The 21,663-nt window shown below is 42.7% G+C and overlaps 2 protein-coding genes across 2 annotated transcripts; both read left to right on the top strand.

Moving 5' to 3' along the window:
- The first annotated feature begins 10 nt into the window (after positions 1 to 10).
- On the top strand, positions 11 to 10,980 carry tars3 (threonyl-tRNA synthetase 3). Its single transcript, XM_071533188.1, has 11 exons — positions 11 to 83; positions 2,231 to 2,329; positions 5,356 to 5,522; positions 6,279 to 6,441; positions 7,011 to 7,148; positions 7,690 to 7,767; positions 7,860 to 7,960; positions 8,649 to 8,753; positions 9,304 to 9,376; positions 9,689 to 9,803; positions 10,328 to 10,980. Exons 1-11 carry the CDS (start codon positions 18 to 20, stop codon positions 10,474 to 10,476), a joined length of 1,254 nt encoding a protein of 417 aa, XP_071389289.1. The 5' UTR covers positions 11 to 17; the 3' UTR covers positions 10,477 to 10,980.
- Positions 10,981 to 12,354: 1,374 nt separating this feature from the next.
- On the top strand, positions 12,355 to 19,911 carry tm2d3 (TM2 domain containing 3). Its single transcript, XM_071533190.1, has 6 exons — positions 12,355 to 12,463; positions 13,276 to 13,377; positions 15,728 to 15,888; positions 16,275 to 16,449; positions 18,191 to 18,266; positions 18,380 to 19,911. Exons 1-6 carry the CDS (start codon positions 12,358 to 12,360, stop codon positions 18,543 to 18,545), a joined length of 786 nt encoding a protein of 261 aa, XP_071389291.1. The 5' UTR covers positions 12,355 to 12,357; the 3' UTR covers positions 18,546 to 19,911.
- Positions 19,912 to 21,663: the final 1,752 nt, after the last annotated feature.

Consider the following 21,663-nt stretch of genomic DNA (forward strand, 5'->3'; position numbering starts at 1 on the left):
CTTCCCCAGACTCCAAGATGCTGAAGGAGTGGGAACGTTTCCAGGAGGAGGCCAAGAACCGAGACCATCGCAAGATTGGCAAGGTGAGTCTCTGCTGCTCACTGCAAACAGCCGTGTGTTCAATCCTGGCTCGGGTATTAAACTGGAAACTGAATCTGTTGATACATCACTTTATAAAATGATACTTGACAGGGTTTGAGGTTTGGTGGGAGTTTCTACTTGTTCTCAGTGAGGGTTACAAGTTGGAGGGTGTCGTTTTCATTTATTGTTTCATAATGTGGGCGTTGTGATGAAACCCTTTGAGACTGTAACAGTGATTAAGGGCTATACAAATAAACTTGACCTGACATCTGGAGATACAATCAGTGTTTTATTAACTTAACATCCGTTAGTGAAAAAATATCTTTTTGGTTTGCAACAAAAAGTCTTTCACAAACAAAATGTGATTTAAACACTTTAACAGTTCTAATTGAATGGTACACATGTCTACAGAAATTATGGACAGAGTGTGTTTAGATATATGTTTTGTTTTTTAAACCTTTATTTAACTAGATAGACCCACCGAGGCTAAGAATGTCTTTTTGGTGGAAGACCAGGCCAAGAAGGCAGCCTCAAGGCAAACAGAAAATTTAGAGACAGGCCATATACAACAATGTGCAAAATGCAGTCAAAGTTGCTTAGAAAGAGAGCAAAGTCTAATTTTCTCCCTCCTGTGCTCCAGTAGGTAGACTTCAATACAAAACAGAAGGCCGCTGGGCCAAACCTGTTTAAGTCTTGACTAACAGCTCCCTTATTGAGTCACAAAGTCTGCCTCAAGATCCTTTATCAGTTTCAAGTCGCCAACATAAAGCAGCTCCTTCAGCTGTAGATCATTTTGCAGCAAGTTGCATGTACGAACAGCTTATGACTATGAAAACTATGCTTGTTTTGTGTTGAAGTGTCTGTGTTACTGGTTTATACCAGTTGAGGGCACTGTGTTCTATATGTTGCCACATTCTGTGACATCTGTGAGTCATCTGAGCGCCCCAGCTGGTTTCCCAGCCATGGGAGACGCAGACGGCAGCACCACATTCAGCACTGATTACAACACAGCTCCTTATTAAAACCTGAGAGTCAACACTGTGCTGTACCAAGCCAGTAGGAGGGAGGTGACAAAAGGGCCATGTTGTTTTTAAAGATGGTGCTCTGTGGCATGAGCCCAAGATAACCCGCTCCATTTGTAGATAGATGGATGAATAAATATGTAGATAGTAGTAGGTGTACATAAAGATGTTTTTTCTACTTAGAAAAAACAAAACGGTGCATCAAGAGAACACAACATCTGAAGATGAAGTCAAGACTTAAATGTGCATTAAGTAAGATTTTTATTGCACAATAGCACAAGTCAACTTATGTATCAGTGGCACACAGTGAGCAGCCTATATCTTCAGTTTCTCATGTTTTATTGATCTATCAAACGAAGATCACACCACACCAGTCGTGACGTTTCCGGGAGTGTGTTTATCAGATTCCTAGGTGCCAGTCTTGCTGCCCTGTAGCGGCCGTAATATATCTGCGGGGCTTTGATAGGCTTGTTGATCAATACCAATGAGTCAACGATTACCTCTCCCTGCGCTGAGATTTCTGCCTTCCACATTCTCTGTTTTGGAACCAAAACTCCCCACTCATTGGAATTTCAAAAGGACTCCCAATCCCCAAGACATTTGCAAGACATTTCAGCTGTGAAGGCTAACGAGCCGTGTTCTCAAGCGAAAAAAAAATGTCAAAATGGCAGTATTATTATTACAGTAATTTGCATCAGGATATATTGCTCCTTCACTCAATATTTCTGTTGGATTTCCGCTCTAATTACAGCTTAATGGTCTTAATGGTCTAACTATAGTTTGTGTCAATTACAGGCTATTGTGGCTCAAGTGGAGAGGAGGGGTGAGAGGTGTAGGGTGGCGGTCTGAGCCAGAGACCTGTGTGTGTGTGTGTGTGTGTGTCGGGGGGGGGGGGGGGGGGGGGTTGTAAGAAATGACAAAGGTCATGTGTCAAAATCAAACCCACAGTGTTGGGAGGAAGCAGTATGAACCCCATCTTGCTACCAGGGCATCCTATCTGCTTCTTTTTCTCCTCACCTGGAGTCCATTGAACCTTCTTTGGCTGTCACTCATTCACAGATTGGGACAAGGACATATGAAGTCATTAAAAAGTCTTTCTCTGCTCTCTGGTCCGCTCTGCTCCACAGGATCAGGAACTGTTCTTCTTCCATGATCTCAGCCCCGGCAGCTGCTTCTTCCTGCCTCGTGGAGCCTACGTCTACAACACCCTCACCGAGTTCATCAGGGTAAGAGTCGAGGCCCGATGCCGAATTTAAGTCATGACTCAGGTCACGCTTAACATTTCCATTGTGCTTGTGCTGATTGCCAGCTCATTGACATGTAGCCCACGATGAATGTTTTGTTTTGCGAAGCATACAGTCACCAAGTAGCACATAGATTAGCAGCACAAGTGTTGCAGTGACCTGAATAATTCAGTTCAGTCTTTATAATTATCTCAGAGGGCAGCTGATTTGCAGTCCTGTGTAGCTCGATAGGTCGAGCGAGGTGCTAACACTGCCATTGTCACTGCCATTGTCAGGGGTTTTGTACTGGATGGAGCTCTGGATAAAAGTATTCACTAAATGGCATATGTAAGGAAATAGCGTTACACACACCCATATTCAGCTCCAACTTAATAGGAGCTTATAAAGAATTTGAGTGACAGTGCAGTTTAATAGGTTTTGACTCTTAGCCGCCCACAGCAGCTATGTACCTGTGGAGAGGCTGATGAACTCTGCAGTGCTGTACGTGACCAGGCTGAATTATGGCCTGAGCTGTTCAAAGGGTTTGTCAATCAGCATAGACATGACCTCATTGCATGGACTCGGAATATGATTCAGTACATTTCTGTGCTAAACAAACATAAAAATGTCTAAAAAGATTAGCAGAGTGTAGTCTTAAGGAGCTTGTTGATGTATCAACCATCTTAAGCATAACATGTTTTTGACGTTGACACTTAGTCCAAGTGTTTCTGTGGAATGAATATTTAGAACTCAGCTGCCATTGGCTTTGAGTTTAAATCAGATTTGACATGGTGCACACTCAGATCTCCAGGGGCCGCATTCACAAACATTCTGAGAATCCTCTCAGAGAGCTCTTAGCAATATCCCACTTAGTTGTGGGTTATTTGGCACTTGACGCCCATGAAAACCATAACATAAACTACTCACCAAGATCGGGTGCAGCTGGACAAGTTTGTAGTGTTTGAATGAGGCCACGAAAATATCGGGACTGGTCAGCAGAGCTGTAAAAGGGGAAATGTCCCTTGCTTGGGTGAATGCAGGGTCAGTTGGGTTTATGAGGCCTTGTGCATTTAGCATGACTTGAGGTTGTTGTAACCAGTGCCTTGCCCAGGTGCAGGTGCGTCTTGGTCTTGGAAACAGAGGGGGTTGCTCCTACATTGGTTTACACTAAAATTAGTATTTAATAATAAAAGTAGATCTGGTCTCCCAAACAGGAACTATCTCTCCTAAATGGTATCCCTCCACTATATTCTCTTCTATCAATAAAAATGCTTTGGCAAAATTATGTTCTAAAACGTTCGACCAACAGTCAATTGAAAATCAGTGTTGAAACTCCTAAGTCTCCTAAAAGTCCTCCTCTCTACTCTTAACAGTTTTTCACCTTAGCAGCTCTCGTAAGGGCTAAGATGCTTCTTGAATAGTTTTACCTTTACTAGGATTTAATCTTACTTTTAATGGGAAATTCTTAGAAATTGTCTTAAGAATTGTCTTAGAATCGGACAAACTAATAGGAAGTTTTGTGAATACAGCCCCAGATCTTCAACGCACATTATTCAACAACGTCAAACAATAACATTCTCTCATGTGCTTTGAGCAGTATCACTTGGTTAAAGTGATGAGATCTTGCTCACTAATTGGCTGTTTATGCACGTCAACATCATAACATCATAACCGGTGAAGATGCCTGGCTTACTTCAATATTAGACAAGTTACTGTGGCATGGAAACATTTTTCTCGTTTCACTTTTGGGTTTCGCTGTCAAACAAATTCAGACTTGTGCAGTGTTATCGGTGCATTTTGAGTGAGCAGCACATAATATTGTAATGGGATCATCATTTCTTTCCCCCGTATTAGAAGTAACCTAGTATTGGTAAGTTAAAGAGTGTAGCTGGCGGACAAACCTTTCAGAATTTGTTGACAGGACAAACTACGTAGACAGGAATATTCTGCTAATTGGTTTATTCAGGGCAACAAGGGACCCAATCACAGGGTATCAAAGGTTCATTTTTACAGCTCAACCCAAATAAGACCTTAACCTGATTTATGACCAATAGCTGAATTGCATGCAAATTGCATGTCGATTCGTCGGCCATCCAGTATACAGCTCTAATTTTGGGTCCAGCACAGCACTTGGCCTCGTAACAGCTAATGTTTGAGAGGCACTCAGATTTTCACATTCTGTGATTGCGGCTCAAATCATGGAGTGGACCAAAGTTGAGTCTTGAACCAACTGCAGATATTTAAGTAACTTGAATCAACAAGTTGAGTGACTGTACAGGAACTTGTCTCTGTGACATAGTCGCAGAGATGCCTTGACAGCTCCAAGAGTTTCACAGAACATGCTGACGCACACGGTACCGGGCCAAGAGGAGGGTGCAAGATCATTATCACTTCACTTTGGTGTTTTACCACTATGTAAAAAATAAACCCAACCAGCTAATCTTACTAATCTAAGTTCACTATGCATTTTGCTCTATAACTTTATGTAACTCACTGTGCAGTGAACCCCTCTCAGATTTACAGGTGAAGGAGGCTGGCAGTTGACTGCACTGACATTTAGAGGCGTAGCTCTCTTCATCCACTTACCTTTATTTATCCAGGGAAAGTTGAGTGAGCATGCATGATCTTTTTCAGCACCTTCCTGCTTCACATTCACAGTTATGCACATTCACACGTGGGAGCTGAGCAGCTCCACTGGAGCAGTGGGGGTTAAAATGCTTTGCTCAATGGCACCTCAAGAATGAGACCGTTTCTCATTCTCTTTTTCCCACCCAGATTCACCCAACTGGTCTGGGGACACAAGCCCGGTATCATCTAGTCTACCGCCGCCCCGCATCACCATTTGTAGGAAATGCTGCAAAGACAACAGGCAAAAAAAAATGCAGAGGGTTGGGTTAGGGTTATCTCTAGTTCGGGCTAGAGATTCACTGCCAGAACGCATGATTCAGCTCAGTTCAGTAGAACTTCAGCGCAATCCAGCAGGCAAGTTTAGCTTGTTTATTTATTTAGTCTTTCCTCTTGTTGTGTAGGAGGAGTACTGGAGAAGAGGCTTCCAGGAAGTAGCCTCCCCCAACATCTATAACAGCAAACTGTGGGAGACATCAGGCCACTGGCAGCACTACAGCGAGAACATGTTCTCCTTCCCCGTGGAAGACGACATCTTTGCACTCAAGCCCATGAACTGCCCCGGACACTGGTAAATTCATTCGCCCTCACTCTTCATTAAGAGGGAATACAGTTGATCACACCAATTGAAGACTTCAAGACAAATGTATTTAAATGCACCCTTAACAAAAACAGTGCTTTAGTGCTTTACAAAGTGCTTTACAGAACAACAAATAACAGATACTAATAAAAACAAATTAGAGAGATCCTTTTCTTGAAAAATGTGACACTTACAGAAAAGTTATCAGCAAGAAATTATAACTGAATTAGTTGTTCATTCATTGGTAATTATTTCTATGGCATTACAACTTTATGAGCTAGTATACAGTGGAGACAGATGGGCAAGATTGTGGGGTGGCGTTGGCTTTACTGAATCGTTAATAGCAAAACATTAAAACATATGCAATGTTGTTACCAAATTAACATCTATGTAATGTTATCTATTGTCTTGAAATGTTTGCTTACATAAAAGTGAAATTATAGTGAAGTTATCATCTCTACATCTGATATATTGATCACTGAACATCAGGCAGCATTTGAAGTTTACTTCTAAAACGCTATATATCAAATATATCATTACCTGAAATTCATTATTTGATGTCTTGATGCCTGCTATCCTTTGAAGAGTACCAACATTTAATTTTGTGCTATAAATCATTTTTTAAGTGTCACTTTTTTTCTAATGGTAAAAATATTTTTTGTCATGAAACTGAGACAGTGTCCACCTAATGACTAATGTTATGTATGTTCCAGTGGGATGATTGACCTCTTTCTGGTTGTCCTTCAGCCTGATGTTCAGCCACAGGCCCAGGTCGTGGAGGGAGCTCCCTCTGAGGCTGGCAGACTTCGGGGTCCTGCACAGGAACGAGCTGTCGGGAACACTAACCGGCCTGACCCGAGTGCGACGCTTCCAGCAGGACGACGCTCACATTTTCTGCACAATGGAACAGGTGACTGCATGAGTAATTTTCCACATTTTCCAGGGTTGCTGTGCAGGTGTGAAAATGAAAGAAAATGATTTTGACAATTTCCAGGTCTTTGTGGAAAAGCCACAGCAAATCATGAGAGAGCTTGGGGTGGGGGGAAGGCACTCTAAGTATCCACTTAGTATCAGTCAAATTTCTACCCTTTAGTTATTCTCTAATCTATCAAATTTGAGGTCTGGAGAATGGGTGGAATGTTAAAATGAAAATAAATGGTGTATGAACCGTGTTTTACTTCCCCTCACTGTAACCTAGCTATGCCTTATCCTCTTCATGCCTTTTCTAACCCCGTCTATTTTTGAGTATCTTTTACACTATAAAATCCAGGTTTTATTTATTTATTTTTTTAAATGTATAGATAACAGCAGCTATTTTTTCACCTATCTCTTCTCTTAATCCTTAGATATTCCCTGTCTGGTTAATTTCTCCCCATCTCCTTCCTCTCAAAACGCTTTGTTTCAGGCTGCTGTTATGGATAATGCGTGGATAATGTTTGAGATATGTTTCTGAATTCTGAATGGTCTGGTCTTCTCCAGATCGAGTCGGAAATGAAGGGCTGCCTGGACTTCCTCCGCTGCGTCTACGATGTGTTCGGCTTCTCCTTCCAGCTTCACCTCTCCACTCGTCCAGAGAAGTACCTGGGCGACATCGCTGTGTGGAACCAGGCTGAGAAGGTAACTTGCATTAGTCATAGTCCGGATGCTGGTAAATATTCAGCTGTAGGTCTGACTTTGTAGGTCACATTGTTTTGGTGGCAAATTATATTAAATGCAGGGACTTTGCCACACCTTTAGGGTTTAGTGAATGGGTTTAGTGACGCCCCTGTTGACATTGACTTGCTACTCTAGATGAAAGAGTTGGCTCCCTGCCCTGAGTAGTAACGCTGCGGTGAGTCACTGTCAAGTGCCTTCGTTTTCTCTTGGTGGCACACTGTCAATAAAAGACATTGTTCTTTTGTTGACATGATTTCATTATTCGCCCACTGTCGCTCTGGGTAAGAGCGTCACCTAAACACTTAAAATGTAAATGTAGAAATTGTTCCATATTGAGAGGATGTTCCATATTGGTTTACATCCTCGTGTCCTGTACTTGATTATGTTTTCCAATCTTAATTCAAGCCTCTGGACTGCTTTTGATTATTGGTCTACTTCACAGTAATTACATTTGGCCATTTAGATTTAAATTATATGTTAATGTATGCCTCCTGTGTGACAGCAACTGGAGAACAGCCTGAATGAGTTTGGGGAGCCATGGAAACTCAACCCAGGAGATGGCGCTTTTTATGGCCCCAAGGTCTGTATGATTCTGAAATTTACTGCCAAGTGCAAGATCCATTTAATTTAGCGAGGTCTGGAGAAAACTCTGCTTTTTCTGTGCCGTTTCAGATTGACATTAAGATCAAAGATGCAATTGGACGCTACCATCAATGTGCAACCATTCAGCTGGACTTCCAGCTGCCTATCCGCTTCAACCTGACCTTTGTGGGGTGAGTCACCTAATCAAAACATTGACACACTGCTGAGCCTGTGTACCTTATTGAACCAAGGATTACATATTAATCCCCCCCCCCCCTTGAATAAGACCTCTCATCTTGCACACTGCACTCCACGGAGTCACGTTCTTTACAGGTGAAGTGAAGAGATGAACGCAAACTTGAACTCATTGAGTAGATGAAGGATTGATGTGACGTATGACATTATGCTATTTATCATCCCGAAGGAGCTTCACTTTGCAAAGCTATCATAGAAAACATAGGGCACATCATACACAACAGTCGGCAATGCACAACACATTCATAAGTTTATAATATTCACATCGCATCAGTTCGGTCAGCCCAGTAATGCACATGGAACGTGGAGAAAATGAAGTGCTCAGTGTACTCAGTGGCCACATGTACAGTGAACAGAAATTTAGATGGATGGATGGACAGATGGCAGTCAAATACATACAGTACATAAGTAGATGCAGACAGATGGATACCAACAGACCAAATTGTGGTGTTGTCAGCAGCATAATAAGAAACAACATAGTCAAGATAAACGTGAAATAATACAATACAAAATCTAAAGGGGCAATAATAACTCCCTAACTCTAGCAAACTGACTAATTCACACATTGCCACATTCCACAGTAAGATTTTTTTTTTAATGTTTTGCTGACCCTGTGTCCCGCAGGAAGGATGGGGATGACAAAGCACGACCAGTAATCATCCACCGCGCCATCTTGGGTTCGGTGGAGAGGATGATCGCCATTCTCACAGAGAACTACGCAGGAAAATGGTGAGCTGCTTTCTGGTAGTTCTTGCATTCGTGGGCCTCATACCACCAAATTAAGTCCAGCATTGTGGTTTATTAAAAGTTGACGGGGGTGCTCCGATGGCTCACAGAGTAGAGCGCATACCATATAAGGCTCAGTCCTTCCCGCAGCGACCCGGGTTCGAATCCGGCCCGTGGTCATTTGCTGCATGTCCTCCCCTCTCTCTCTCCCATACCTTCCTGTCTCTCTCTCTCACACTATCTCTGTCTAATAAAGCATAAAATGCCTAAAATAAATATTAAAAAAAAAAAAAAAAAAAAAAAGTTGACCATGATACCAAAATCAGCAGGTTGCATTGTTTTTTGCTCCCTTTTTCAACCAATCAAGACAAATCTGATTTCTCTCATTGTCTTATTAGGTATTATCGTTATAAATACAACTCCCCTCCCTTTAACAGCATGACTTGAACCCCCTACTACCATACAGAATATAGCCAGTAACTTGGTCTTGCCAGGGAGGAAGAGGTGATAATGTTCATCATCTTTCCATGTATCCATTCTGTCCGTCCTCCAGGCCTCTGTGGCTCTCTCCACGTCAGGTGATGTTTGTTCCTGTCAACCCGTCCTGTGAGGAATACGCCAAGAGGGTAATCCTTCCACTTCCCCACCTTTGACTAAATTTATGTACAGTACAGTCATTATGAATGCACATAGTAATTAAATGTGGCATGTAGATTTGTAGAGCGCTATATATGGTCTCTAGCTCTATTATGGTCTCTATATGCTGTCTATCATTTGTCTGTGGACTGTCTTGTAAGTCGTCTATGTCTCTGCACCCAAATATAAATTCATGTCCATTTCCAGTACTTGATGAATACAGCGACTCTGATTCATTCCGAGTTAACATGTAATTGAAGATATCTTCCATACTGTATAATAATGAATGGTATTGCTGTCAGGTTTGTAAGCAGTTTGTGGAGGCCGGCTTCATGGCAGACGCTGACTTGGACTCTGGCTGCCTCCTAAACAAGAAAATCCGCAACGCTCAGTTGGCACAGTATAATTTCATCCTGGGTAAGGAAAATAACCGTACTATGTAAACACTGACCATCCACTGATTGAAGGGCATTTTCCTCCTGTTTTTGTTAGCAACTACCTACCAGGCTTGGCTGCAATTTGCTGTCACTTCAAAATTCAAAATGTGAGGTGAAACTGCTTTTCATTCGTTAATGCCAGAGCATTCATGGTCAATTATTTCATTTCATTCATTTATTTTTATTTAGACAGTGGGGGAAACAAACAAGAGAGACTGATTAGGGGAGACACAGGGGGCATATGTGGTTCCAGAGGCAGGGGACTTGCACTTGATTATCTCTAGGCCCAATATTGCAATTTCAAACTAAATAAACTCCCTGAATTGGTCGAATTAAAGCGAATGGACCTCCAAGCCTGCTACCCGCCCTCAGCTGTTGAATTCAGTGGCTGAACGTTTGACGGATAGCAGACAAAAACATGAACGTGTTAGGGTAGCTGTGTGAAGTGCGACTTGGCCTGTGTCAAACTGTTGTGTCTCCTCGTGTCTCCTTGTGTCTTGGCAGTGGTCGGCGAGAAGGAGAAGATGACTAACGGCGTCAATGTGCGCACGAGGGACAACAAGGTCCACGGAGAGCTGTCCGTGGCCGAGGTGCTGGCCCGCCTGAGCCTGCTCAAACAGGCCCGCTGTCGAAACGCAGAGGAGGAGTTTTAACCCCGACAAAGAGCTAATCAGACTCTTTCAGACGCTCGTATTTAAATACCTCAGGCTCAGTCTTCTCTTAGAAACACAGTCAGAGGAGCGGTAGAGGGATAAATGATTGCACACATAGAAGCGGTACTGGGGAAGTGTAGTATGTGAAACAGAATGAGAAAGGAGAAACTGATGAATTGACACTCTGTATGTAAATGGAACGGGTGGGGCGGCAAACCAACTTGAAGCCGGTACAGAAATGACTCGCCCACAGGATCGGCTGGTGGACTAATGAGATACTTTTGGGGATTTAGAAGCATTGATTTTGAATGTGGTGTTGGTATCAAAACTAAAAGTTAAAGTGATTTAAGTCTTTATCTGAAGGATGGTGATTTGAGAAGGATAATTTATTGAGGAAACGGTTGTAATCATTGTTACTAATGAAAGTATGTGAATGTGGCACTGACTTAATTTCACAAAGGTCTGTCTCCATGGTGAATGGCATAATCCAGAAATAAAATAAATCTGCCTAAATCAAGCCTTTTGTTCTTGCACTTGCATACTAAATTAAATTAGTGCTTGTACTGTAGGCCAACTGCATGCAGGCTACCAGGAATTCGTCCTGGCTCACTGGTGCATAATGCTCATTCTACAGATTGTCAGGTAGTGAAGATTCATTCTTTCGGAGTTGTATTTAAACTGTTCGGTTCCTACATGGCATTGACTGGATACTTTTAGCCAGCAGCTTGCAGTTCCCCAAGTGCATGCATTTTTTAGCTTTGTTGGCTGCAGGAGGAATTAAATCCTTAACGCTGGCAGTGTTGTTGCCATGCTTGAGCTATACATGACCACATCCTGCAGCAAATCACATCTGTCATACACACAGTGTGAGTCATTTTCCTCTTTGTTTTCGTCTTTTCAACATGATTGGCCCGCCTCTCATGCCACTGGATACCGTTCCTTGTCACTTAAAATGAGAAAAGACTATGAAGAATAACGAAACCATACCTACTGTAGTTCCCGCAATCTGACTATGTTTTTTAGTAACAAAATATTATGTATTCTTATGCAGTAGAAGTACAATACAAACAGGACGCATGTAAATCAAATGTAACAGTTTGATGGGAAGGGAGACATTGTTAAAATAAATTTCAAATTTTGACAAATATGGATTGACTTAATAACTCTGGGACGTTTTAAATGTTGGAGAGCCATACAGTAAGAAGTCAATCTGAATGCAGGCGGCCTGACAGCTATTTGGGGTGGCGTGGAGTGGGCGTGGCTAAAATGAGGACCAGGAAGTGCTGTTGCTTGTTGTGCTGCGTTCAGGCCCCATGGGAAATATAGTATATATGAGTTTCCTTCTTTAAATTACCTTTCGCCTAAGCTCTCAGGCCATACTACTTGAAAACTCGGGTTTTGGCGATTGACCCTGATTTCTCCGACATCCTGAATTCTGACCTGACGCCACCGACAAGTGAATCAGTCAGGTGTACGAAACGATATGCGCAAGCGGGAAAAAAGTTAAAAACCCATCAAAATGAGTGATCTTCATCATGTACAGATTTTGTAACTACAACTCGTCAAATCTCGTGGCAGGACACAATTACTTTCTAGGTTTTTTGTTTATGACTGATACTGCAATGGTTGGTTTGTTGTAAAGCCTAAACTGAAGAACATCACAGACTAAGTGCATGTGTGTTAAGTGTGGGGAAAAAACGGATAATGAGCCACCAAAATCTATAAAAAACTTAACACATGTCGTCTTGACGGAGTTCGAACCAGATTTGAACGGTTCGATCCCGTGAACACTTCCAGTCGTTGCTTTTAACTGTCAAGTTGTCGTGAGGGCATTTTCCCATATTGCATGAATGCAGCTTTAGCTTGCAGTGCGTAGCAACAATGGCAACTATCTGCCAGATATGGAGACCTGACCGAGGACGATGCTTGAAAACCCACGGAATCATTATCGTTTTGTTCATGGACCTATTCTCACAATGTGTTAACGGTATGTTTGTGTGGGCAGTTATATTTTTAATCCCAGTTTGGCTATCCTATATGTGATTGCTGGGTAACATGCTAACATGCTAGCTAACGTTAGCCATTTGCTATTTGTCATCTTACTAGTTTGCTGCCACAGCTAGCTAGCTAGCTAACACTGTCACTAGGCAGATATCAGTGGAAACAATGAGTAGCATTGATTGAATAGTTATCTGTCAAAGACAACAGGCATGCTTGGGTCTTTATCTAGCCATCTAGAGTGTCGGGCTGGGGGCTTTCTTGACTTTAGCAGCCCCTTCCTTCTAGCCCTGATAACGTTACGTCCCGGTCTCTCTTGTTAGGAGAGGACGTTATGCCACTCTATCAGCAATCTGGCAATTCTAAATGGCCTTGCTTAGCGGCAAACGTTGATAAAGTGTAGAACATAACAAAATAATTTTAATGAATCGTTGGGAGACACTGGTTTTGGCACATATATACATAGATCTACCAAGCAAAAATGCGAACTCGTACGACTGGTTTGCCTGTTGTTCCCACAATCTAGTTAATGTGAAGCAAATCTAAAACTTGACATTTTATTAAAATTAAGTGCTGCTGAAGTGCTGCTTTGTAGATAATGTAGATGGCACAACCTTTCATAAAAGGTCTTAATTTATGTTGTACGAGGTATTAATGTTTACCAATAAGCGAGGTTACGTTAAATTGCCAAAATTGGCCAAATTTGAGGTGAAGTTCAGTATTTGACCTGATAGGCTACATAACTGTGAGGTGAGGTAGACTAAGGTCGTATGTTGTGTTCATTGTGTGGTTGTTTATCAGGGTACCTGAGCTCTCCTCATGTTGGGCAGGAGCCCCCCTACACCAGAGACGCCCAGCACGGCCCTGTCATCACCAGCCCAGTGGTCCCTGCTGCAGCCTCCGGTAAACTCTCCAGTCAGTCACTGACATTAAGCTGACTATAAGAGGAGTGACATTATAGCACACATAAAGAAAATATGATATTTTAGGTATCCTAAGTCACTGGCTAACAAAATGCCAATATTTCACAGATTGGATCCTCTGCATTTTAGTGATACAGAGTGATGACCTTCAGGTCATGTGTTTTTTTTTTTTTCCCAAAAAGGATATTTAGCATTCGGAAAGGAACTCTTCATATGTAGCCTGAAACAGCAAATCAGTCCATAATACTCCAGTTATCTGCCAGAATTTCCTATGTCTTACATAACAACTTAGAAACAACCTTCCTTTCCAAGACACTTGAGCATGCAGTCTTTAATCAAGTCTCTGAATTCCTTTCTGAGAACTGCCTGTATGATCCTAACCAGTCTGGCTTCAAACGAGGACACTCTACTGAGACTGCGCTCTTGTCTGTAGTGGAAACACTGCGATCAGCTAGAGCTGCCGGTCAGTCCTCTGTCCTACTGTTACTTGACCTATCGGCCGCCTTTGACACGGTTAACCACCAAATCCTCCTCTCCACACTTGCTGAGCTTGGCTTCTCAGGATCTGCTCTCTGCTGGTTTGAGTCCTACCTCTCAGGGAGATCCTTTAGAGTGTCTTGGAGAGGGGAAATGTCTTAATCCCACTGCTTGTCCACAGGGGTACCTCAAGGGTCAGTGCTTGGACCCCTTCTCTTTTCAATATACACCACCTCACTGGGTGCAGTGATCCGCTCACATGGCTTCTCATACCATTCATATTCTGACGATACCCAGCTCCTCCTATCGTTCCCGCCAGACGACCCCACAGTCTCGGCACGGATATCGGCATGCCTCGCCGATATCTCAGCTTGGATGAAGGAACACCACCTTCAGCTTAACTTGTCAAAGACCAAGCTCCTTGTCATCCCAGCCAGTCCCTCTGTACAACAACAGATCAGTTTCCAGCTCGAATCAACTGGGTGTCATGATTGATGACCAACTAACCTTCAAGGAGCATGTGGCTTCTGTTGCATGCCGATTTGCTCTGTACAATATCAGGAAAATCGGACCCTACCTGTCTGAGCATCAACTCCTGGTACAGGCGCTTGTAATATCACGCCTTGACTACTACAACTCCTTACTGGCAGGGCTCCCGGCATGTACGCTCAAACCTCTGCAGATGATCCAGAATGCGGCAGCGCGTCTGGTCTTCAACCAGCCCAAAAGAGCACATGTCACTCCACTATTCATATCCCTCCACTGGCTCCCAGTTGCTGCCCGCATCAAGTTCAAGTCCTTGATGCTCGCCTACAAAACAGCAACCAAAACGGCTCCGACCTACCTGAACTCCCTCATTCAGGTCTATGCTCCCTCCCGCTCACTATGCTCTGCCAAGGAGCGGCGTCACTAGCTAGACTCTTCTCTTCTGTGGTTCCCTGGTGGTGGAACGAGTTACCAAACTCCATTCGATCCGCAGAGTCCCTCTCAATCCTTAAGAAAAGGCTAAAGACCCAGCTCTTTAGCGAATACCTTCTCACCTAATGGCCCCTGTAACCAAAACAAAAAACAAAAAAAAGGTGCCTCTATGCACTCTATGCATTGCCTCATAGCACTGCCTTGTAGCACTGCCTTGTAGCACCTATGTCCTGTTGGACCAGAACTTAGCTTTATAGCACTTACTCTCGTTGTTCTCTCCTAACTAGAACCTTGCTTGTGTTGTATGAAAAGCTCATGTGTAAGTCGCTTTGGATAAAAGCGTCTGCCTAATGTGAAATTGTAAATTGTAATTGTAAGAATAGAGAAGCAATGAGTAGTCCTGGTCCAGAGAGAAAATAATCAGCTTTCAAATGCCTCTTCTGTCTTCAAATATGTCATGAACTGAAACAAATTTCCTTTCTCTCCATCACATCACAGTGAATGTTGTTCTTTTTGCAGTTTTGTTTTCTAGCCTTCCAAATCATGGAGTTAATGACTATTCAACAGTTTTCTGTTGTTGGCCAGTAAGCAGCTCTAAGCAGCTCTGGAGCAATTGGGAGTTAATTGCTTTGCTCAATGACACCTTGATTGCTTTTGGCTTTTTTGTTGAGGGGAAAGTGTTAGTCATTCACTTCCCTTATCCAGATTTTCCCAATTGGACAAGAGACTGAAACTGGTAAACTTCTGTCACAAGCCTTCTGTCAACCTGTAGGCTGCTGCCACCCCCATTTATGAACCCCAAAATAAACAAAAAAAAATTAAACTCGGCCTCAAGACTGTTCTGTTAAATTGAGGAATGATGATCTCTGGGACTGAATATCTAGCTACTGAAATGGGAATCAAACCCTGTGTCTATATGTTTGCTGTGTTTGCAGTGTCTCCTGCAGATGAAGAGAACTACACCTCTAAATGTCCTAGTGGGGGTCTGTGTAGTCGACTGCCAGCTGACTGCATTAACTGCAACTATCACCACAACTGCAGTTATGGGAAGCCAGCCTCCTTCACCTGTAAACCCAAGAGAGGGGTCCACTGTACAGTGAGTTATATTTGATGAGCAATTAACAAATCTGTGTCGCATATACAGTGGGCTAGGTCAAGTGATAGCGTACAAAATTCATATTGTACAGTCTGTCGTATGTTTAGTTTAGTTTACTTGCACAGTGATAAAACAAAAATGAAGTGATGAAACACGGTATATCTTGTCTCTTTACACCACATGTGAGGTCCTGTTGTCCTTGTAGTATGTGTGTCAGTATGTACTGTGAAACTCTAAGTTGTCTCTATGTCTCCTCACAAATGTCACCAAGACAAATCCCTGTACATTTATTGTACTTGGTGATTAAGGTGATTCTGATTCAGAAACAACTGTGGTGTTTTAGTTTAGGAATCGTTGTGGTGACATGGTGTTTGCTCTCTTTGCAGGGGGAGTCAGGACAGCAGCAAACCAACTTCTCTCTCTCCATCACATGTCAGTTCTGCTGGCAGCTGGACCCGTCCCAGTACCGGTGCTCCAACTCCACCAGCTGTATGACCGTGTCCTGCCCACGCAAACGCTACAACGCCACCTGTAAAGTGCTAGACCATGTACATTGCTTAGGTATGGTAAATGTTGTGTTCTGGTCAAACCTGCTGTGTTGTTTTACAGAATTCGGGCTCTTCTACTGTTGGCCCCCCAAAAAGCAACTGAGGCTTAAGTGCCTCGGTCAAGGGCACCTCAGTGATAGTTGTTGAGTGAAGGGAGAGTTTTACTCTTTCACGTTCCCCGGACAGATTTTCCTAGCCAGTGTGAGGATTCAAATCGGCAACCTTCTGGTTCAAGCCCACTTCTCTAACATCTTAGCCTGGTTCCAGAATCGCTTCTCGCCCACTCTTCAGTTTTTGTCGAGCGATTCTGAGATTCTGGTGTTGCTCTAGTCAACAGCTTGTTCTCGCTCAGAGAAACAGTTGAGCCAGTCAGCGCCTTTATGGGCGGGACTATGATTTGAACCATTCGTGCAACACTTTTTCATTGCCATTTCGGCAGAATAATATTTGTTGAAATCACACCCTTAACCAACATATTGTCTTTGCAAAGACGATATTCTTGTCAAAAACCACCGTCATTCTTGGTGAAGTTAGAGACCCTGCTCTGTGGACCTAAGGGACCTGACAGTTTTATAAAGGGTCAACAATTGGGTAACATAGAATGGATCTAGGTTGTGTAATGCCTTATATGGGAAACACTATCCAACAGATCATCAGAGAGATGGGTGCAAATTTGTGTGACAAAACGGGAGGAATAAGGCAGCTCAGTGTAGGAGCTGGGAGGTAGAATATTTGATCTAATGATATTGATTTTATCTGCAAAGAAATATCAAAATTGTTTGCAATTCTCAACAGAGGGTGCTGAGACAGCTGGGAGTAAGGTATTCACAAGCCGATCAATGGTGTGGAAACCTAGGGTTATGTTTGTTAACAGTTATCAGCTCAGCAAAGTATGCAGCTCGTACATCTTTAGTTCTTTGATTTAGCAAGACCATCAGCTTCTTCATATGAATATAATGACGTGTAAGCCTGTGCTCTTCCAGCTGCGCCCTGCCTGTCTGCATTTTGTTTTTAGAAAACTGATGTCATCATTTATCCAGGGAGTTACGTTTCAAGTCAAGTTTGTTTATTTATACAGCCCTTTATCACATGCATGTCTCAAAGGACTTTGCAGAGAATGAGCCTAACTAGATCTAACTAATCAACAATCAACCATAGAACAGAATGATATACATCAAGAAAAGCACAAGAGTAGATTTTCGCAAGAGAGATGATCTGACTGCAGTGAGACATCTGGTCTTAAGGGTAACAGCTGATAGACGAGCATTATTAAAGCTATTTACCAAGTTGTCAGTATGAGAGAGCTGAGACACGTCTTGACTCATTTCTGTGAAAATAGAAATAAATTTAGCTGCACTGATGGCTGAAATTGCAAGATGGAGCCGAGGTGAAGGTCTGACAAACGGTATCAAAAAAGAATGCATTTATGATCCAAGATAAAATCCTGCATGCTTAAGGAGCAAGCCCAGGGTGAAAACATGGTCATGGGTGTAGCCAAGGTTATGTGTAGTACCCATGACATGTTGCACTAAATTAAATGATTCAGTAGCATCATTAAAATAAGATGGAAATCAGATGGCTAGAATGAAAACCAGCATGGTTCTGGGTCCTGAGGACCAGGATTGAAAACCACTGGCCTAGACGACAGATATCAGCATTTACAGCATTAAGAAATAGACCTGGAAAAAGTATGTAATTTTTAAATGAAAATGTGTAAGAAACGCGTGTCCCCTAAATCTCTTTTCCTTATATAGGTAAAAGAGATTTTCAGAAACGTTTATTCTGCAACTGGACTGGAGGATACAAATGGTCAACAGCACTGGCACTCAGGTAATCTCCTCTTTTACTGATTAACAGAGTTAAGATATCACTCAAGTCTACAGTTGTTCTGTCCCAGAGCATCTCTGATGTTTTTTTTCTTTCTTTCCCATCTCCATCTGCAGCATTACGCTTGGTGGTTTTGGGGCAGACCGGTTCTATCTGGGCCAATGGAGAGAGGGTCTGGGCAAACTGTTCAGCTTCGGAGGCCTGGGCATCTGGACTTTGATCGATGTGCTTCTGATAGGGGTTGGTTACGTGGGGCCTGCGGACGGCTCTCTCTACATCTGAGACAGAAGGCTCCGGAGGCATGGATGGATGGCTGGTGCCCTCTTCCGCTTCGTACCGCTCGGCTCTCAAAGACTGACGATCCAAGACTGTCTTATTGGCACGTCTGCCCGCCCAAGCTCCCTCTGCAACACATCCCCGCGCCATCTGCTAACAGGCAGGAAGTGTTTTCCTCCTCACACCTGGGATGACTCTACCCACATGACCATCAGATCGATCCCATTCATTCTCCGTTCGTCTCCTGTTAAGACTCAGCCAGTGAAACCGCGCATGGAGCCGTTAACGTCTATCAGTGGCTCTGCGGAAGTGAGAGTTAGCTGGTTTGAGCTGACTGATGGTTAGATTTGGTCATGCTGATAAACTATAGATAGGTTTGGTTTCCTGTGGAGCGGCGCTGGCGGAGACATCCTGTCACCTTGGAGCCCTGCGGTGCTCCTCCCTCGCTGCGGGGGGGTCAAATGGTAACCATGGCTACAGAACATTTATGGAAACACTGCACACAATAGGTAGGCCGAAAGGTAATGTTTCCGTCCTCCAAGAAAGCATGAATACACATAGGAGATATGTTTAGGTGCTTTGCTGACAACAAATAGTGAAACCTGTGAAAAGACTCAACGGTTAATTTGCATGTAGTATGGATAGACACAGTAGCAATTATACCTGATGGTTGTTACTGTGGCTGAGAGATGCAGTGTTTCTCCTACATTCATTCAGCAGCGCTGGCCACAACTGTAGGAAAATTGCCCCCACAGCTAGAGAAATTATAATCCGACCTTGTTAAAAGCCCAAATCAAATATTGGTAAATTAAGGTTCATTTAGTCTGTATATTGTGATATAAATATAAGAGCTATGTTCAAAACACAACAGGCATTGGAACTGATACAGGGAATAGGACCAGGAGGAAGCTCAGGTCCTTCATCACCCACTGCTGCATATAACCAGATTTAAAGGAAACACTGAGTTAATGTGTATCTCCTATATCACTGTGTATGTGTGTAAGTTATACAAATTTAGACACTTGAAAGTGTGAAAGCTGGGCTGTATGTCTGAATTTCTGTTCTCTTTTTATATGCTGTTAACCAGAGCTGGAGAGATACAGAAAAATCCAGTGCATTCAAATAGTGTTTTTCTCCAGTTCATATCATTCTTCATGTTGATTGTTCCGATTTGTTCTCCATACTGCCCAATCCCAATACTAACAGTGTTGTAGGATGCCTTTGCTTGAGAATGTGCAGCACAGATTTGCTCTCCTCTCACTTGCTGTAAATGTGTATTATGTTTTTGAAGTCTGGTTCTTTTTTTCTGTTGGAACACTGTAAATGACTTTTCTTTTTTTTAAAGGGATGTAAATAAAACTGTGAAATGTCATGGAACCATTTGTGTTTGTTTATGTAATTGTTCTTCGCAGTGCTAACAGATTGTGAGTGGAGATATAAACCCATTTGAAGACAACCATGCGATTTACTCCTCATCACCGCTCCAATGACTAAAAATGTCTTGCTAGAATTTGGGGTCTGAAAAAGGCCAACAAGCAAGCAACTGAAGAAGGTAAACACAATTATGACTACTGTTTCTTTGCGTGATTTAGAAAATCTAACAGTGGTTTGTACCAACTATAGGTCTTTATGGAGGGACATGTTGAAACAGGAGATATTTAAATTCTGAAATTCAAAGCAGCAGTGAATTGACTGCGACTTGGCCTTTCTAGTGCTAATTATTTTCAGTGGGCAACATATTCATGAGTACGTGTGAAGCAGTCTCTGGGTCATCGTTTTCTATTGAATTGGGGTGACCCCAGTCCCGGAGCTGGTGGGGATTCAATGTCTTGCTCAAGGACACTTCAGCAGGACAGATGCATTTTTTCACAGGGGCTTGAGCCTGTGTATGTGGCTGAAGGACGGTCTCCTTACACTTCACACCACCCTGATACCTTTTGATACGACTTCTATTATTAGCTGAGACCATTTTCACAGGTGTCTGTTGTTTTTCACACGTTGAGTGGCGGCAGAAGGCTACAGGTCACAAGTAAGCTTTTACCAGAATATTGCCAGTTCGAATTCCTGGACTGTCTGGAAAACTCTGTGGGTGTCTGCTGAGGTGCCTTTGAGCAAGGCACTTTGACCCAATGGCTCCAGTGTGGCCTGCTTAGCACCCACTAATAGAAGAGAGTGGTTGAACTGGGAGGAGCATGTGGCTTTAGTCAGTATTTCCTGGATACATTTTTTTTTTAAGTCCTTCAGACAGCACTATTAACCTCCACAGTATATAGGGAGACTTCCTACATTGAGACATCTCCCTGCTCATGTTATATAATATGAGAACTTGGTTTTTGTGTCGACTTTTCCAATTGGCTGCTTTGCAGAGTGTTGTAAATTTACTCCACCCTATTTCTAGTTCCTCAAATTTGAAACCACCCACTCAGTGACTCTGCAACTCACTCCCACAGACTGATGTAAGTGTTTGGCGAATACTCCGAGTTGAGAGGGAGAGGCAGTCTCGTCGTTTGGGGTGTTCAGCTTTTATAACTGCTCATATTTTTTAACAGTAGACAAACACACAGAGCAGGGAGATGTAACCTTATCACCACATTCTACTAGTTCCTTATGGGAGAAATCAAATTTGGGAGTAAATTACTAAATTACTGGACTAAATAACTTCTTATTCATGTAATAATGAACATTGCGCAATTACAAATAATAACCAGAACGGTGTTTGCAATTCCTAATATCTCCCTTTATAATATTCCTGTCTGCCATTACTATAAAACCACCCCTAATGGTAATTATATTATAAGAATAATGGTTTACTTTGATGTTACCTATCCAAAATGCAGTCATTATTCTCACCTTTAGAGTGAACATCCACCACAATCCAACCCACGCCGATTGCTAATGATGAGTGAAGAGAACAAAAGATTATTTATTCCACTCTCAGGCAAGTCCACTTAAGTCCCATCATCGCACAGAATATTGGAGCATGGGCTCCGGTCCTGTGGATGGAACAGTGAAGCAGGTTGTGTCCTCCCATTACGGTCACTCCTACAGCCGATAAACATCTCATACACAAAGTTGGATAAACAGAATGCTGTACCTACATGAATTCAAATGTCTACAAGCATCT

Source organism: Centroberyx affinis, unplaced genomic scaffold (genome assembly GCF_046629955.1).
Source record: "Centroberyx affinis isolate AG114_WGS23_722 - 3 ecotype Tasmania unplaced genomic scaffold, CSIRO-AGI_Caff_v1 ptg002337l_1, whole genome shotgun sequence".
NCBI lineage: Eukaryota > Metazoa > Chordata > Actinopteri > Beryciformes > Berycidae > Centroberyx > Centroberyx affinis.

Coding starts and splice junctions, on each gene's coding strand:
- tars3 (XM_071533188.1), top strand. CDS start 18: ATGCTGAAGGAGTGGGAACGTTTCCAGGAGGAGGCCAAGAACCGAGAC. Junction 84..2,230: donor ACCATCGCAAGATTGGCAAG/GTGAGTCTCTGC, acceptor TCTGCTCCACAG/GATCAGGAACTGTTCTTCTT. Junction 2,330..5,355: donor CCCTCACCGAGTTCATCAGG/GTAAGAGTCGAG, acceptor CTTGTTGTGTAG/GAGGAGTACTGGAGAAGAGG.
- tm2d3 (XM_071533190.1), top strand. CDS start 12,358: ATGGCAACTATCTGCCAGATATGGAGACCTGACCGAGGACGATGCTTG. Junction 12,464..13,275: donor ATTCTCACAATGTGTTAACG/GTATGTTTGTGT, acceptor GTTGTTTATCAG/GGTACCTGAGCTCTCCTCAT. Junction 13,378..15,727: donor GGTCCCTGCTGCAGCCTCCG/GTAAACTCTCCA, acceptor CTGTGTTTGCAG/TGTCTCCTGCAGATGAAGAG.